The following is an 18,078-nucleotide window of genomic DNA, read 5'->3' as shown; positions in this document are numbered from 1 at the left end:
ATATATAGGATGGCTGACTTGTTGTTTTGTTTGTTTCTTTGTAGTGGAAGGCGCTTCACTTAAAAAGGTTTTAGACGGTGGGATTCGAGGAGGAATGGACAAGGCAATGATGTTGTTGCTGCAGCGTGCCGCGAGGAAGCCTGCTGATGCGGCCAGGGCTGGACCGTCGGGGGTTCCTCATTCAGTTTCTATTGAATTGCTCGATGACCAGGGAAACAAGGTAATTGAAGACAATGAGAGGGTTGTCTCAGATCTCGTCCGCGTGGAAGGTAACCCTCGAAAGCGGTTTCGGAGGGAGGATGATGAGGTAGCTGTTGGAGGACGGGGGTGCGGGGTCGAGGGTGTGAACAAAACTGTGGCCACTGCTGGGGAGAGGGTTTATGGAAAGACCGTCGACCCTCGATCGAAGAAAGAGGTGATGAGGGTCGAGATTCAGCCCACGGAGCGATGGACGGGGGGATCAACCGTGCCCTTGAGAGCACTTAATCTCTTTAACTTACCTCAGGATTTGGTTGCTTATGACGGGAGGAAGCGTGAGGATCTTGTTGATCGATGTAAGAGCCGGGCTGGGAGGGTACGCGCATTCCCTTCTCTTCCTTTTTTATGTGCATGTTTCTTTGTTTTCATGTTCGGTCATAGTCGTTTATAGTCATAGTTGTCGACCCTGTTTTCATGTCCCCCCCTTCTTTTTTTTTGCAGTTTCTTTCCGATTTTATGCATATACTGGAGGATTACAAGGCTGATGTTGATGGTGAGGCTTGTTCTAAGCTCGAAGCTGAAGTTGCTGCCTTGAAGGGGGAAAAGAAGAAGATTGCGGTGGGCTTTGCGGAACTCGAATATAGGGTGGCTGATTTGTCTAAGGCAAATTCCGCATTGTCGAAAAAGGTTTCTGAGATGGAGGCTACTGATCAAGTGTCGAGTGGGAGGATACGAGAACTCGAGGGTCGACTGCTCGAGGTGGAAAAGGAGCTTGAAGAGGAAAAAGGCAAGCGCCAAGGCTTGGTTCGACAGGTCGAAGGAATGGATGGCTCCTACAAGTTGATTGTGAAGGAAAATGAAGATTTGAAGAAAGAGGTAGAGAAAGCTGTTGAAGATATCGCTGGTGCTCTGGGCGACGGTTATGGACGATGTCTTCGACGGATGGAAGAGGCTGGTATTGCCGTCGAGGGACATGACTTTGATGACTATCTTCGTGACCTGGCATCGAAGGGTGATAACGCATGAAGGCAGGGTATGCCCTGTGGTTTTTTGTAATCGAATTTGAGCATTTTTATGTGTTTTAAGAGTTTTATTGATAACACCGGATGATGGATTTGTAGGAAGTATAAGGTATGCGATCCATTGTTTAAGTTTATTTCCATGTTGTAAGCAGTTACGTATTGGCTGGTTTTACCATCTATTTGTCTCGAGTTTGAAATATTAAGCCGTTTATCAAGTTCGTATTCGAGTGTTTACATTATAAGAGAGATTTTATTGCCCAGACTGTCGTCGTGAAGAGGCTGTATAAACATTTGCCTAGAAATGAATGATTTTCGAGTCTCCGATTATTGGAGTTATATATTTTTTTAGTTAAGTAAGGAGCGAAGAAAGTGAAAGTCTGTGCTTTTTCCAAGTTAAAGGAATTTGTTCATCATAACCTGAACACCCCTCGGTGGAAGCCTCGTAACGACCCCTGTTACATTGGGGGTTTGTCTTTGAAATGGCATTTACTGCCTCGATAACAAGTTACAACTGAGATTAAATTACTGATAGAACTTTTTGAGGTGAATTCCATTCCAGGCGTTTTTGATGGGTTTCCCGTCGAGGTGCGCAAGCTCATAGGTCCCCGTACTTACAAGTCTCGAGATCCGATAGGGGCCTTCCCAAGCTGGTTTGAATTTTCCTGAGATAGTGGGTTGTGATGCTGCGGAATCTCTTAAAACAAGGTCGTTGACCTTGAAGTCTTTGGGTTTGACTTTTTTGTTGAAGTACCTTGCAGTTTTTTTCTTGTTGGGTAATCATCCGCATTCGGGCTTCTTCCCTTGTTTCTTCTAACAGATCATTGTGAAGGCGAAGTCCGACGAGAGATAGAGCAGGATCAAATACGTCGACCCGTGGTGAGGTGAGACTTATCTCAACAGGTATGACAGCATCTACTCCGTATGCAAGTCGGAAGGGAGTTTCGCCCGTCGCACTTCGGGGAGTCGTCCTATACGACCACAATACATTCGGGAGTTCGTCGACCCAACATCGGGGTATTTCTTCAATTCTTTTCTTCAGGCCTTGTAGGATGGTTCTATTTGTTACCTCTGCTAGTCCATTTGCTTCGGGGTATGCTACAGATGCTTTGATATGCTGGACTTTTAATTCGAGCAGGGCCTCCTCAAATTGTTTTCCTACAAACTGAGTGCCATTATCAGAAACTAAGATTCTGGGGATCCCAAAGCGAAAGACAATGTATTCCATAAAGAATTCTATCATCTCTTTTTCTCGAATTTTAGCAAGGGGTTTTGCTTCGACCCATTTGGTTGCGTAATCCACAGCGACTACGATGTATTGGCACTGATTTTTGGACCTTGGAAAGGGACCCACAATATCTATTCCCCATTGGAAAAAGGGGCATGGGCTGAGAATAGAGTTCAGCTCAGTTGTGGGTCGACGGTTTACACTTCCATGCAGCTGACATGCTTGACATTTCTTGACGTAATCTTCACAATCTTTCCGGATTGTAGGCCAGAATAGGCCTTGTCGGATAACTTTGAGGGCTAATGTTTTCCCTCCTAGGTGCTCTCCACAGATTCCCGTATGTATTTCTACGATCGCTTGGAGGGCCTCTTCTGGAGACAAGCAACGGAGTAGAGGCTCAGAGAGGGCACGTCGGTATAACTCCGAACCCACAACACAGTAGTTCCTGGCTTTGAACATGAGAGCGCGGGCTTCGGACTTGTGCTCGGGCAACTTGTTGTCGATAATGTACTCAAGGAAGGGTTGGCGCCAATCGAGCCTAGCCTGGATTTGATTGACTGATACTTCGTCGATAGAGGGGGTCTCCAAAATGTCGACGTATGTTGGGCTGAGATTAGTGGGGAGGTTGGAAGAGGCTAGTTTGGCTAGAGAGTCGGCCCACTGGTTCTCCTCCCTGTCGACGTTTGACATTTTCCATGAAGGGAATTTGCTAAGAAGCTCTTGTGTTCTTGTTAAATATCGGGCCATCCTTTCATTATGCGTCTTAAATTCGCCACTTATCTGTTTGTAAACCAACTGAGAATCCCCAAATATGTCAATGACCTCTGCTTCGAGATCGGATGCGAGCTTTAGCCCGGCAATGAGTGCCTCGTACTCAGCCACGTTGTTTGTGGCGGAGAACCCGAACTTGAGAGCCTGCTGAATTTTGAATCCTCCTGGGCTGATTAATCTGACCCTTGCTCCTCCAGAGCTGGATGTCGAGGAACCATCAACGAACAGAAGCCACGGACGAGACTGATCCTCTTCAGGTTTGTGGGTCTTGGATTGGAATTGGCACTCGGCGACGAAATCTGAGAGAACTTGGGCCTTGATCGCCGTTCGAGGTTTATACTCGATGAAAAACTGGCCTAACTCGATGGTCCAAGCTGCGAGCCTGCCTGTTATGTCGGGCTTGTGCAGGATTCTTTTCAGAGGAAGATTGGTCAAAACATGGATTTCTCTCGCTTGAAAATAATGGCGTAGCTTACGACTCGCGACAACGAGAGCGTATACGAGTTTCTCGACTTGAGGGTATCTTGTTTCCGCGTCTCGTAGTGAGTGACTGATGTAATATACAGGAATATCTTTTCCCTCATCGACACGGACCAATACTGCTGCGACAGTTTCGTCGGAAGCTGAGAGATATACCCGTAGCGCCTCACCTGTTAAGGGTCGTGTTAAAACTGGAGGATTTGTCAAAAACATCTTTAACTCCGTGAAAATTTTTTCACAGTCTTCGTTCCATTCAAACTGCGATGATCTGGAAGCTTTTTTCATTGCAGAGAAAAATGGGAGGCATCTCTTTGAAGATTGAGGAATGAACCTTCGAAGTGCGGCTATACACCCTGTGAGTTTTTGTAAGTCTTTAATGGATCTTGGTTTGCTCATTTCTAGAATAGCTTTTGTCTGAGCTGGATCGGCCTCAATGCCTTTCTGGGTAACCAGGAACCCCAGAAATTTACCTGCAGTAAGGCCGAATGAACACTTTGCCGGGTTCAGTCGCATGTTATTTGCCCTTGCATTGGTGAACGTTTCTCGAAGGTCTGTCACGTGGTCGGAGGTAGCTTTTGACTTTGTGATCATGTCATCGACGTATATTAGCATGTTTCTTCCTATCTGTGAGGAGAATATTTTATCCATTATCTGCTGAAAAGTAGCGCCCGCATTGATTAATCCGAAGGACATTACTTTGTACCCAAAGACTCCCCTATGAGTGATGAAAGCAGTTTGTTGCCAGTCATGGGAATCCATCTTAATTTGATTATACCCCGAAAAGGCGTCCATAAAGGACAGGAGTTCATTTCCCGCTGTGGCGTCGATGAGTTGATCGATATTGGGCAAAGGGTAAAAATCTTTAGGACACGCCCTATTCACATCTGAATAATCAATACACATTCTCCACTTCCCATTGCTTTTCTTAACCAGGACTACGTTTGATATCCATGTGGGGAATTGCACGGGCTCGATGAAGCCGGCGTCGAGGAGTCTGTCGACTTCTTGGTCGATGGCTGCTCTTTTCTCGGCCGAGAATATGCGTTGTTTCTGTCGCACAGGCCTGGTGTCCTTACTGATGTGCAGCAAATGTCGAGCAATGGTCTCTGGGATGCCAGGCATGTCCCTCGGGGCCCAAGCAAAAATATCGGAGAATTCCCGGATGAGGTTCGTGATATCTTTTTTGAGATCTGATGAGAGGTTTTTGCCAATTCTTGTTGTTTTATCAGGGTTTCCTTTAAATACTTCTATATCTTCTGTTTCTTCGAGAGGGGAGCATGAATTGCTTGTGGATGAGTCAATCAATTCTCTTGGGTCGATGTCTAGTACTTGATTGACTTCTAACTCTTCCTCTGTCTTTTTTCTTGGAGAAACGGTGGTTAGGTAGCATTGTCTTGTTGTTACTTGATCCCCAATCATTTCTCCCACGCCGAAATCTGTGGGAAACTTCATTTTCAAGTGGGAGATAGATGTTATAGCTCGGAGCGCGGTGATCGTTGTTCGTCCTAAAATGGCGTTGAAGCTTGAGGAAGCGCTAATCACATGGAATTTGACCATTTTCCAAATTTGACAGGGTGGGGAACCGAAAAGCACTGGTATATCGATGGTTCCTACAACGTGAACCTCATTGCCTGTGAACCCGTATAGCGGGGTTCGGGAGTTTTCGAGTCTTCGATCTCCTATGTCCATTCGGGAAAAAGCATGGTGATATAACACGTCGACAGAGCTACCATTATCGACCAACATTTTCTTAACCGTGTTGTTTCCCACACGTGTTGTGATGACGAGAGCATCTTGATGGCCTTCGATGAGACCGGGACGATAATCGTCATCAGAGAAAGAGATGACGGGGGAGGGATTCGCTCGAGGGCGTTTGGCTGTCGAGGGATTGACATTAAAGACTTCTCGAGCATAAATCTTGCGAGAGTTGTGGGAGAGGCCCCCGGCGGCTACGCCGCCAAAAATAACGTCGATGACACGATCGTCTTCGCCTCGATGGTGACGTCTGGGTTCATCATCGTGCTGCACATAGTGGACTAGTTGCCCTCGACGAATTTTTCCTTCGATGAGATTGCTAAGTTGAAAACATTGCTCTGTTGTATGGCCGGTGTCTTCATGATATTCACAATATCTGGAGCTTGGTGGTCTTCCTGGTTTCATGGGTCTTGGAGGGCGATAATCCGGTTCCGTTTTTAACACCGCCAAAATTGTTGTTTTCTCATTGTTGAGTTTAGTGAACTCTTTTTCAGAACGATTGTGGGGCTGCCAATCTCTTTCTCTTCTATCCCTCGGGGGAAGGTCCGATGTGCGAGGCGGGGGCGACCTACGGCGCTCTCGGCGCCTTTCCCTCGCAGGGGATCGTGGACTGTAGCTTCGCGTCGTTCATATTTTGACGACCTCCGTGGAGATTGTATACAGCTTACCGCTTCTTGAAGCATCATGCGGTGTTCTATAATCTGGAACGCGACCTGTAGGGTTTTCGGCCTTTTTTCAAAGATCTCTTCTAAAAGGAGGCCATGCCTAGACTTATCGATGCCCGCTGTCAGGAAATTGACAGCCATCTGTTCTATTAAGTCTGGAATTTCCGCTATCTCTTCTCTGAACCGGGTTAGAAAACTCCTGAGACTTTCGCCGGAGCGTTGATGCATTGTCATCAAGGATGCAGTAACTTTGATTCCTTTGTAGTTGCTGGAAAATCGGGCTTGAAACTTGCTTTTCAGAGTTGTCCACGAGTCGATTGACCGAGGTGGCAAGTTACTGTACCATCGGAGAGCCGTGCCTTGAAGGCAAGTGGAGAAGAACTGACACCTAGCGATCTCCGAGTGGCCGAAGAAAGCCATGCGACCATCAAATGTATTTAGAAATGCTAACGGGTCCGAGGATCCGTCGAAATGATCGAGAGCAGGCGTTTTCAACGTCCTGTCGATGCGCGCCTTCTCAAGCACTAATGATAGGGGGCTCTCGGAAACGGTTTCAAACCCTGCCTGATTTCTCATCAAGGTTCGCATCTGGGCGATTTCCTCCTGCATTTTGGCGAACTCCTCGTGAGATATAGATTCCGTGGATTCTGTCTGATGCGAGACATCGGCAGATGACACTGTCCTCTGTCGACGTTCGCGAGGTTGCGAATACGTTGACTCCGCCGAGGGCTCATATTCGTACTCCGCATCATCCTCGTCATAAAATTCATCGTCTTGTCCTTCATTTTGAATTGTAGTTTGTTGGAGCTCTCGACGGAGACGGTGAATCTCGCGTTTTCGCTCAAGTTTAGCCTGCAATCTCTGAGCTTCGCGCTCTAGAAACTCGAGTTCTTCATCTGAATCAAGCGAATCTTTTGGATTTCCTTGGTTTTGGGCTTTTAGCCTTTCTTTCTTTTCCAAATGCAGCCAAACGTCGCTCGAGAGAACTTTTTTTCCTTTAGATGTTTGCACTCTAAAACGCTGGTCTGACACAGTTTTTCTTTTTCTGTCCCTTTGGATTGAGTCCTTCAATCCTAGAAATTGATCTTCTGGAGGAGCCTCAGGTGGAGGGAACAAACACTTCGGCTTCAATGCCGGTTGTTTAGGAAGCTCGCGATCGCCGCGGGTCGAGGGGTCGGCGGCAACTTCTGCCGTCAACTCCTTTACCTGAGTTGGTCCGGCGGTTCCCGGATCAAGCTCTTCTACAATCATCTTCTGGTTGGATCTTGTTAAAGTAAAGCTCCTTCTAGCGCCAAATGATGTGCCAATAATATTATTATTAGACTATAGTTTTAGGAGATGATCTTCTTTGTTTAATTAGCCAACCCCTTCAAATGGGATTGTTGTCTTTTATTTATACTAAGTCTCAAATGGGCTCAATCCTTACAATGTGGGCCTTCTTAGGCTTTACATAATGTATTGTAATTATTCTAAGTATAATTTCTTTGGGCCGTCTTGTCCTGGTCCAACACTACTCGATTTCCGGTATTTTTAATATATATAAATATTAGTTGGTGCTTTTAAAACCAATTCGAAGTTCAATTTACAATTCTAACCATTAATCAATTAAGAGTTGTTAAATGTCTTGTTATTTTTTTTGAATGTGTTGTTTTGATCACTTTCCTAACTCCTAACCCTCCTTGTTGAGTCAGTATTTAAACTTAAAATTTTAAAATATAGAACTAAAATAACACCAAATGTGAAATACATTTTCTTCTTATTCTTATCCACATTACTCATTTCCTCTTTATTCTTATCCATAATTTGTTTGTATGTCGCAATGGTGAAAAATCGAGGCGATAAAATCAAATAAAATTTTGAAAAAGATGAGTTGATGAGTTTAGAGTTTTGATAAACACAACTGGGGATGCATGTAACTGCCAGTCTGCCACTAAAGTCAGGGACTAGATGATGTTTGCTCACAAATGGTGACAAAGAAACGGAACAAACATGAACTTTGATTTCTACATTTAGCCTACTAAATCAAATACCTAGAAACAGAAAGTTTTTTTATTTTAAATTTATTTTTTTCGTAAAAAACCCGATATTCACGACACGGAAAAAACCCGATATTCACGACACGACAAAATCAATCACATTCGTTAATAGTCGACTTTCATTTCACGAGTTAAAATTATACTTGTTTCCGAATATTCACTTTCAAATTTTAAGCAATTTTCACAAATCAAAGGTATGTTTCAAATTTGAATTTTCACTCACTTTTTCATTCGGTTTCGATATATCCAAAAATTTAATATTTTAAAAAAATGTAACAAAACATATTTTAAAAAATAAAGATCAAGACAATTCACAAGAAAAATGCAAAAATAAATGTAACTCTTTATACTTATCCATATAACTTGTCTAGTCACACACAGATGTGTATGTAAGTATATAAACACAACATAAACATAAAATCTAAGGACAAGGCAAATCAGTAAAAATAAGAAATAAAATTAAAAATGAGTTTGGAAAAAAAACAAAACTGAAAGAAGAGGAAGCCTGTTGTTTATGTTCTGGTTGTTGTTTCAGTCTCCACAATTATCTCCTCGGATGTATCAGATTTTGTCTAAAATATTATCCACTTAATTTTATCAGGTACACTCTTTTAATACATATATTTATCCATATGTATATGTTTGTATGAACATACTTATGTTTGTATGAACATACTTATGTTTGTATGTATGTATACTAAAACTGTAAAAGCTTCAATCTTGCTGTGTAAAACTGTAAATACAAGAATGGTTTTGCTCTAATCTTGTTATTGTATGTGGGTTTTGATAATCTTGTGAATCTGATTAGTGGGTGTTTTGAATCTTTAAATTTTAGGATTGTGTTGATTGGAGTGAATTTGAGGTGGGGTTTTAGAAATGGTGTCTGGGAATGATCCTGTGGAGTCTTTTTTTAATTCTGTTGAGTTGGTTAAGAATGTTATTGCTCCGCTTGAATCGAGTTTTAGAAAAGCAGCTAAGGATTTAGAGCATTGTTGGCCTGGTAGTAAGAATAAGGGTGGTGGTGGTAATCTTGAATTTGATGTGATAGTGGATAATGGGAAGAAGGTGGGGCAATGTGTGGTTGGTGATGGTAGGAAAAAGCAGACGTTTTTGGGAATGTTTACGGAAAGACATGATGTGCGGAGGAAGGAGGTGGTAGAGAGGGATGGTGGTAAGAAGGATGCTAGTTGTGTAAATTGTTTGCAAATTGCAGTTAATTGGTCTTTGTTGTTAACTGGCTTTGCTCAGGCTTTTCCGAATCTTTTTAAGACGGGTAAGAAGCGATCTCAGAAATCAAGTAGCGGAAATAAGGAGGGTCCTGAATTTATGACGAATAAATCAAAGACTAGGGTTTTTTGTGGAGTTAAGCAGAAGGAGACAAAAGGTCAGTTAAAGAGGGAATTCCAAGATGCGGGTTTCGAAAATGAAGGAAAGAAAATGTCACTTGAGTGTTGTATAGGTTTACTGTTTGATATGTTAGTTCAAAACCTTCAGAAGTTTGATCTTGGTGTTCAAGAAATGCAATGTAGCAGTTGTGACACAATGCCGGTTATGCCACCTGAGAATAAGTTTGATCATCTAAAAGCGATTACTAGTATATTGGAGGGTAAACGGGCAGATGTCAGTGGCTTTTTGGGAAATTTGAAGTTTGCTAGAGTTGGCGGTGTTCCTTCAAGTATTATGAAAGTGAATGAAGAAGAAAAGGAAGAGACTGATGGTGGAGTTAACAATGGAAACCAGGAGCAGAGTGAAGAGAAACCACCACAAAGGACGGTGAACGGGTTACTGAGTATTCCCTTATCTAATGTTGAGCGTCTGAGATCAACTCTGTCGACTGTGTCGTTGACAGAACTGATTGAACTTATACCGCAGTTGGCAGGGCGAGCATCCAAAGATCATCCAGACAAGAAGAAGTTATTCTCAGTCCAGGACTTTTTCAGATACACTGAGGCAGAAGGTATGCTTTGTTACTGTTAATATAGGTCTAATATTGCGATTTGTGTTAAGGAAACTGCAACATGGCCTGATGAGTATACGAAGAATGCTGTCCAAGTGTCCATGTGTTGTAGGCCCCCTACCACTACCCTAGACCATTTAAGAGTCATAGATAACAGTTTAAAGACCCAACAATCTGTAATTATTTTCTTCTATGATTACTCGTGTTGCATTTTTGTTGTTGATGCCCTGCGTGACATGCATTATGTTAATGGACCCTCAACCAACCTCCTCCTCCTACCCCCACTTAAATCAAAGTTTAGTGCCATGCAGGGATGGATCATGAATTTTGTGATTTGCATCTAGGTGATTATATTGCACTAGGGTTTGGACCTGGTTATAAATTTGATGCTTTGCCTTTATGGCTGTATGTCCCTTAAATGTAAAGAAAATAATGTTAACTTCCTTTGGAAATTGTTTCCCAAATAAGTCAAACTAACTAATCCTTGAGAGATATAGTTAATTGGATACTGCTTTGCGGTGTACAAAAATACAAATATTAGTTAAAGCTTGATACGTGATACACCAAGTAGTTTGTTGAAGTAGACATGACAAATATATTGTGAATGTCAGACACTGGGGTCTACTGAATATCAACAATATTTCCTTCTCATTACATGATATTAAGTGTAACGCGTGACGCAGTCTCCTTTTGTTTTGCTTTGTATGTAAATTGCTATATGTTTAATCTGATCGCTAGCCTCTTTGTATTTTTCCTGATAAACAGTAATTAGAATTGTCATCTCCACCTAGATGATAATAGTGATTGATTATATGTAAAGGGACTTTTGAATTTTGATATTAGTTCCAAGTCATTTCTAGTTCCTTAATCATGTATTAAAATTTGATCTTACAGGAAGAAGGTTCTTCGACGAATTAGATAGGGATGGTGATGGCAAAGTCAATTTGGAGGATCTTGAGATTGCAATGAGAAAGAGAAAATTGCCTCGAAGATATGCTCATGACCTCATGCGTCGAACCAGGAGTCATTTGTTTTCAAAGTCATTTGGCTGGAAGCAATTTTTGTCCTTGATGGAACAGAAGGAACCAACCATACTGCGAGCTTATACTAGTCTATGTTTGAGCAAGTCTGGCACTTTACAAAAAAGTGAAATATTAGCATCTTTGAAAAATGCTGGACTCCCAGCAAATGAAGACAATGCTGTCGCAATGATGCGGTTTTTAAATGCAGACGCTGAGGAATTTATTTCTTATGGGCATTTCAGGAATTTTTTGCTTCTGCTTCCATCCCATCGACTTCAAGAAGATCCTCGGTATGCAAGCTTGTCTTTTAGTCTAATCTATACTAATACAAACCTTAAAGTCAAAGTCTCTCTGACTCAAACTATATAGTTTGCATACATGGAATGGGATATAAAACGTCATATCCATGTATTTTTTATTTTAAGTGGGATATAGGGAAGACGTGTCTGGAATTGTTATGTGAGAATGTAGAACTGTTTTTCTGTTTTTAACTGCAGTTTTGGCTTAAGTGATTGTTGTATATAGCACGTGTGACACAAGTACTTCCAAACGGGTTAAGTATCCACGTCTGGATAACTGGCACTGTAGATTGGTGTGCTGGTTTGGTAATTATTCACACGTGGTAAGCTTTGTTGAATAATGAAAATGACTAAATGAGGGAAGAAAATGCGGGAGAGACAAATTGCCCACATAGGACTGAACAAAAAATTGCTTTATGCTGCCTCCTTTTCAAATCTGCCTTGACTTTTTTGGCACCCATATTCAAGAGTATAATGTAAATAGTTGTATGAAATATTAGTTATATTTTTTTTTATCAAATAAAAATCTAGACTAAATACTATTTACTCTCAAAGATGCATGTCAAAAGATCAGAATTGCTATTATTTTTAAACCAAGGAAGAAAAATGAAGAAAACTGATATCTTTCTGATAGTGTACACTGTACATGCTTAGCATTTTGCATTTTAAAGGAATACCATGTTTTTACAAGCTGCAAAGGTGTATTGTACATATATTGTGTTTCAACTCTTATAGGTATTTAGAAACTAGTCTTTGTGTTCGTTCTAACACTTTTTTGATAACTTTTTCATGGCTTAGTATATCCAAAGTATGTTGGTTGTTTAGTATTATGTCAAATGATTATTATTCCGAATTTCTAAAAGGAAGCTTGTATGTGAATTCTGTGTGTGCAAAGTTGCATGCTTTTGCTTGTGCCTGTGATAATATATATTTTCATGATGTGGTGGGCAAAAAATTATAATTTGCAATAACTGCCTCTACGATAGATTTTTATTAACCAGGCTCTTATTTACAAAGCAGTTTATATTATATTATATACAGGAACATCTGGTTTGAAGCTGCTACGGTTGTTGCTGTTGCACCACCTGTTGAATTACCTACTGGAAATGTTCTTAAATCTGCTTTGGCGGGAGGACTATCTTCTGCGCTATCTACATCTATATTGTATCCAATGGATACTATAAAGGCAAATATTTCTTCTTTATATCTTAGTATTACATGTCCTATATTACCACTAAGGTTCAAGTCCCAAGCTTCCATCAGTGGAACATTGTTAAATTGCACCCATAACAATTCGTTCGTAGAAAGTCTCTGCTCTATAAAATGTCAGTGTTTTGTTTGTAAACTGGCTCTGTATCAAATTTTTAACCTTGTTAATGGTATACACAAACTGTTTACAAGAATAAAGGTTTTGTCATCTTATTCTAGAAGGCTTGTCACTTATTTTTTCTTATATATCTGGATACTCAAAGATAAAAGTAAAAATGATGATATCCTTGAGCAGGGAACACATTGTTAAAAAATTGCTTTTCTACTAATATATCTATTAGCTTGTGGTGGTATCTTAATCCTGGACTTGATTGTGCTACTGTCAATTTTTATTGGAGAAAAATAGTAAACAATAGTATATACTGTAAATATGTGTACTTCGATTACAATAAAGTCCTACTTAAGTTCTTACTCTAAATGGTCAACTAACAATATCCGATGTTCTTATCAGACTCAGGTACAAGCATCTACTCTTAATTTTCCAGAAGTAATTGCAAAACTTCCACAAATTGGAGTCCAGGGATTATATAGAGGCTCCATACCAGCAGTTCTTGGTCAATTTTCAAGGTGATTTCTATCATCTCTTGCTGTCCACAGCATATCTATTTGATTATTTCAGTTCCATTTTTAATCCTTTTTAAATTATTTTTCTTTGTTTGATATTTACAGCCATGGACTGCGAACTGGGATATTTGAAGCAAGTAAACTCGTGTTGATAAAATTTGCTCCAACACTTCCTGACATACAAGTAAGTCTTACATGGTGCTGTACACTGAAAACACTTTTCGTATTATACTAAGATCCTTGACTTTGTAGTACATGCGTACAAGTACAATCAAATTTTGTTGACTTGCTATGTTTTCAAAACATTCCTGGTTATAGAAGGGAACAATGCCAGTGCATATAATTTCATTGTGTGTGTTCACTCTAAGACTTTCACATTAACCGAATAATGGGACATAAATTGTCTATCCACTAATATCTATCAATCTGGATTACCGAAAAATACTTAATCCCTCATTTGGGGAGGAATAGAGAATGTAATTTCTATATTTAGGGCGGTTCAACTGATTTTGCAATCATTTCTGTAGAGAATCTTGCTTAGTACTAACACTTTAACTATCACACGTATCAATACTCTAGAAACTAAATGCTATCATTTGCATAGCTATGTAGACTCTTACATGTTACTGTCACTGTCTGTCACATTAGAGTCTGTGTTCTGTATTTATTTTCACATTAATTTTATCATGTTCAAAAGATAAGATGTGCTTAGAGATCTAAATATGTCATCCTATTCAGGTTCAGTCTGCAGCATCATTTTGTAGCACTGTCCTGGGGACAGCAGTGCGGATACCCTGTGAGGTTCTTAAACAACGGTTGCAGGCTGGCATATTTGACAATGTAGGAGAGGCTATTGTTGGTACTTGGCAGCAAGATGGTCTAAAGGGTTTTTTCCGTGGGACTGGTGCCACTCTATGCCGTGAGGTGCCTTTCTACGTTGCTGGAATGGGACTTTATGCTGAATCCAAAAAGGTATGAAATTTTTTGGCGATAGATGTAAATGCCCTTCTTCTCCATCTTGCATTTACTTGCATCCTCGTTACATCTTAAGCTCATAATGGGTTCTCCACACCATATACTCCGGGGAGATGCTTGCTAGGAGATATAGGGACACACGCGCGTGCACACACACACATTTAGAGAGAGAGAGAGAGAGAGAGAGAGAGAGAGTTTCAAACTTGATTTGAATTAGTGGACCAAGTCTATACTACCGAGTATAGACTATATGAAACTTGATTTGCATGTTATCGTTGATCTTTTAAAAATTACCGATCCATCATCTTAATATAGACTAACCTTAGACCTAGAAAGATGTATGAAGTGGTTGCACTGGATTTTTATCAAGCTAAATTGTATACTGTTGTGTCAGATCGATATAACAGACAGGCGGGTAAAGTAATACCATTTGTACTTCCATAACATGTTCTGGAAATCTGTGAGTATCGTATACTAATATCACATATTCATTCTCAGGCTTTCCAACAACTTCTGGGTCGGGAATTAGAACCATGGGAAACTATCTTAGTCGGGGCTTTATCTGGTGGACTAGCTGCAGTTGCTACGACACCTTTCGATGTGATGAAAACTAGAACAATGACTGCTCCACAAGGGCGACCTGTATCAATGTCACTGGTGGCCATTTCTATCCTCCGCCATGAAGGACCCATTGGGTTATTTAAAGGAGCTGTGCCTAGGTTCTTTTGGATTGCTCCATTAGGTGCTATGAACTTTGCCGGATATGAGCTTGCAAAGAAGGCCATGGACAAATCTGAGGAACAGAACATATCTAATGGGTAAATCCACTAGGAGTGTTATTTTGCTTCGTAATCTAGTGTCATGTTAATGCTATCAGAAAGATTTTAGTTCTTTTCGGATTAGGTAGTATCAAAGTGAAAGTTGAAGTTTTTAAAGGTTTAATTTGTCGAGAAGTCTTCCTTTTTCATGTGGATGTTGTATCCGCTATACCTTTAGACCTCTGTTGTCTGAATTTTGTCTTGCCATTGTAGGCCGTGACATGCACATATCCGTTGTTTCATAATACATTTTGTACATCTTTTGTAAACTTGCATCTTTCGACTAGGATAATAACTTGTGCTAATGTTGGCTGATGTGTTGGTAACTTTTGGGGAAAATAATACTGAAGGGTGCATGTAAGTGAACGGATACATTTTGTTCAACAATCTTACTAGGATACATACATCTGGTAAAACCTGCATTGTGCATATGTGCATGGTAGAGACATTTTCAACTTGCATATTAGGTGATATGTATCATCGAAATGTGCACATTTTTACACTACTAAGTATTAATCTAATCAATTCCAACAGTACTAAAGGAATTTCTGGAAATTATCATTCTTATGACTCTTTAGTCTTTGCACTTTTATTCATGGGTAGATTTTTTTTTTGTTTTTCTAATGGCATTTTGATAGGGATAAATACTCCTAGATACGTAAACACCCAAGTTCACCGGAAAATAACTTGATTTTGTAATAATAGGAATTCGATCATGAATTCATATATTTATTTATGTACTTAAAAGCATTTTCTCTATTAAACAATACAAATTAAAATATTCATTACACAAAGCCTAAACAGCCATGGCAATTTATTAATTATTATACATATAGGTAAGTTGATCGATCCCATACAGTACTTTCATCTGCTTAAAAACGTTCCTGTAGTTGTAAGACTGTGTTTCGGTTGAGCTGGAAGGCCTTGGCAAGAACATCAGCATCGATATCAGGATCGGCCCCGAAAACAGCATTTGCAATGGTGATAACCCCGGGGTTTTGGCTGTTAAGTGCAGCAAATGCTACTGCATTGCCTTCTCCTACATTTTGTTGGAAGTGGACGAGACCTTCGGGGAACACAAACACATCACCTTCTTTAAGGACCGTGGTGATCTGACGATTATCCGGATTGGAAGTGACAAATCCAACACGCAGGTGACCTCGAATGACTGTCAGAATTTCAGTAGCACGAGGATGTGTGTGAGGGGGATTGATTCCCTTTGGTGCATAGTCGATACGAACAAGAGAGATGCTAAGAGTGTTGAGTCCAGGAATCTGAACAACATTCACTGTAGTTACATTGAATCCAAGTTGATTCGATGTGTCCCCTGGTTCGTTCAATCCACTGAAGAAGAAGTCGGCTTCAGTCACGTCATTAGGGTTCTTACAAACAAGTCCATTTACCAGCACTGATCATAGAAGAACAAATTTCGTCAAGTAATTAACTCAAGTACATTGTGCATATATTGTTAATGATATGATACTGTTAAGCCCGCTTCCTAATACGTTAAGGTTTTAGGAGAACTGGTAACTTGATTACGCGGACAAGATTGAAAAGGATGTGGTAGTTAAATATATGTTAAGCATGCATGTAGAGGTACAATATAAAAGTGTATACCTGGGCTATCTGCATCAGCAACACAGAAATCTTGAAGAGGATTAACATCAATAGCCAAAGCAACAAAGCAAGTCATGGTACTTAATAATCCCATGAAAAGAATTTTAAAGCCCAATGAAGAAGCCATAGTGCTTAAGGATCAAGGATAAGAAGCAACAGATGATGATCTCTGAGAGAGCTGAGTGATGAAAATATTGATCTTATTTAGAGTTTATATAGATTTTTTAGGAGGGGATGCATGACATAAAAGAGAAACGTTTGAAAGAGACTGACTAATTAGTTGTTTCATGTTTGCACAAACGAGTTACGGAAGTAGTAGAACAAATTTAAAAGGATGATTATAATTATTTTACAAATTTAAAATATATATAAAAATCCAATAATATTATGTGAAATGACTAGAACTTAACATTTTTTCTAGTTTCAGCTGAAACAAATTATTTGAACGTGATAAATTATTATTATTTTTTACTTTGGATGAATATTTGTATATTTATTTTTGAGAAAATCAATATTGTTTTTAAAATTAATAACTTATTTCATCTTTTAATATACAGTATCAGGGCCTGTTTGGGTAACCCAAATAAGTAGTTTATTGGCTTATAAGCCCGTAAGTATTTATCGACGAGTGTTTGTCAACACAACTTATAAATTGGATTTACAACTTATAAGCTAATAAGTTGTATGTTAGTAACGACGTACTTTTTCCCAACTTATTTCGATTTATTATTTTTTTTTTGTTAATTTTAGTTTTAAATATATGTTTATAAATATTATTTGAATTTAATTGTATATAAAAATTATTTATTATATTTCATTTAAGTAAAATTTTGAGTTAAAAATAAACTATCCAAACACTTATATAACTTATAAGTTTTCATCTACTTATAACTTATAAGTAACTTATGCATTTTAAGTTATAAATTACTTATTTTAAGATTTTCCAAACGGGCACATAGTATGGAAGTTAATTGCAGGAAACACCAGCTTTGAATTACATCTACCAATGCGTTCATCATTTCTGTACCAAAACATTACTGTAGATCATAATCCGAATTGGAATATTGTTGCTCGTGTTGTTTGATGAAACATACTATCATATCTTTTATAAATTCATAAAAGTACTGCTAATCATTTTTCTGGCCTACTTAACATTTCTAGAAATTTTCCAGATGCTCTAAGCGTCTAGGATAATATCATCTCTACTTAACTGTATATAATGAAAGGACCTAGGCGTCTAAAACAACACTATATCTACACAACAACCCGTTGATAATATATTACCAAGTAATATCAATTATATTAGATAAATTTTGGAATGAGTAAGGATCAAATTCAAAACCTTGGACAACAAGTATTTACCATTAGGCTATCCCTTTGCACTCGCAATATGAATCTTGGTGTA

At 39.5% G+C, this 18,078-nt stretch overlaps 3 protein-coding genes across 3 annotated transcripts; 2 read left to right on the top strand and 1 right to left on the bottom strand.

Moving 5' to 3' along the window:
- Window positions 1-382: 382 nt before the first annotated feature.
- Window positions 383-1,358, top strand: LOC141698262 (uncharacterized). Its single transcript, XM_074502932.1, has 2 exons — window positions 383-574; window positions 700-1,358. Exons 1-2 carry the CDS (start codon window positions 419-421, stop codon window positions 1,222-1,224), a joined length of 681 nt encoding a protein of 226 aa, XP_074359033.1. The 5' UTR covers window positions 383-418; the 3' UTR covers window positions 1,225-1,358.
- Window positions 1,359-8,578: 7,220 nt separating this feature from the next.
- Window positions 8,579-15,430, top strand: LOC141696681 (uncharacterized). The gene is made up of 8 exons (XM_074500794.1): window positions 8,579-8,753; window positions 8,988-10,109; window positions 11,004-11,421; window positions 12,472-12,616; window positions 13,151-13,266; window positions 13,369-13,447; window positions 14,002-14,235; window positions 14,737-15,430. Exons 2-8 carry the CDS (start codon window positions 9,029-9,031, stop codon window positions 15,058-15,060), a joined length of 2,397 nt encoding a protein of 798 aa, XP_074356895.1. The 5' UTR covers window positions 8,579-8,753; window positions 8,988-9,028; the 3' UTR covers window positions 15,061-15,430.
- Window positions 15,431-15,747: 317 nt separating this feature from the next.
- LOC141696682 (putative germin-like protein 2-2) lies at window positions 15,748-16,866 on the bottom strand. The gene is made up of 2 exons (XM_074500795.1): window positions 16,674-16,866; window positions 15,748-16,464 (listed from the first exon to the last, which is right to left on the bottom strand). The coding sequence occupies exons 1-2, from the start codon at window positions 16,798-16,800 to the stop codon at window positions 15,929-15,931; spliced, it is 663 nt and encodes a 220-aa protein (XP_074356896.1). The 5' UTR covers window positions 16,801-16,866; the 3' UTR covers window positions 15,748-15,928.
- Window positions 16,867-18,078: the final 1,212 nt, after the last annotated feature.

Source organism: Apium graveolens, chromosome 11 (assembly GCF_009905375.1).
Source record: "Apium graveolens cultivar Ventura chromosome 11, ASM990537v1, whole genome shotgun sequence".
Taxonomy (NCBI): domain Eukaryota; kingdom Viridiplantae; phylum Streptophyta; class Magnoliopsida; order Apiales; family Apiaceae; genus Apium; species Apium graveolens.
The sequence above is the reverse complement of the archived record's forward strand: the minus strand, read 5'-3'. Positions and strand labels throughout refer to the sequence as shown.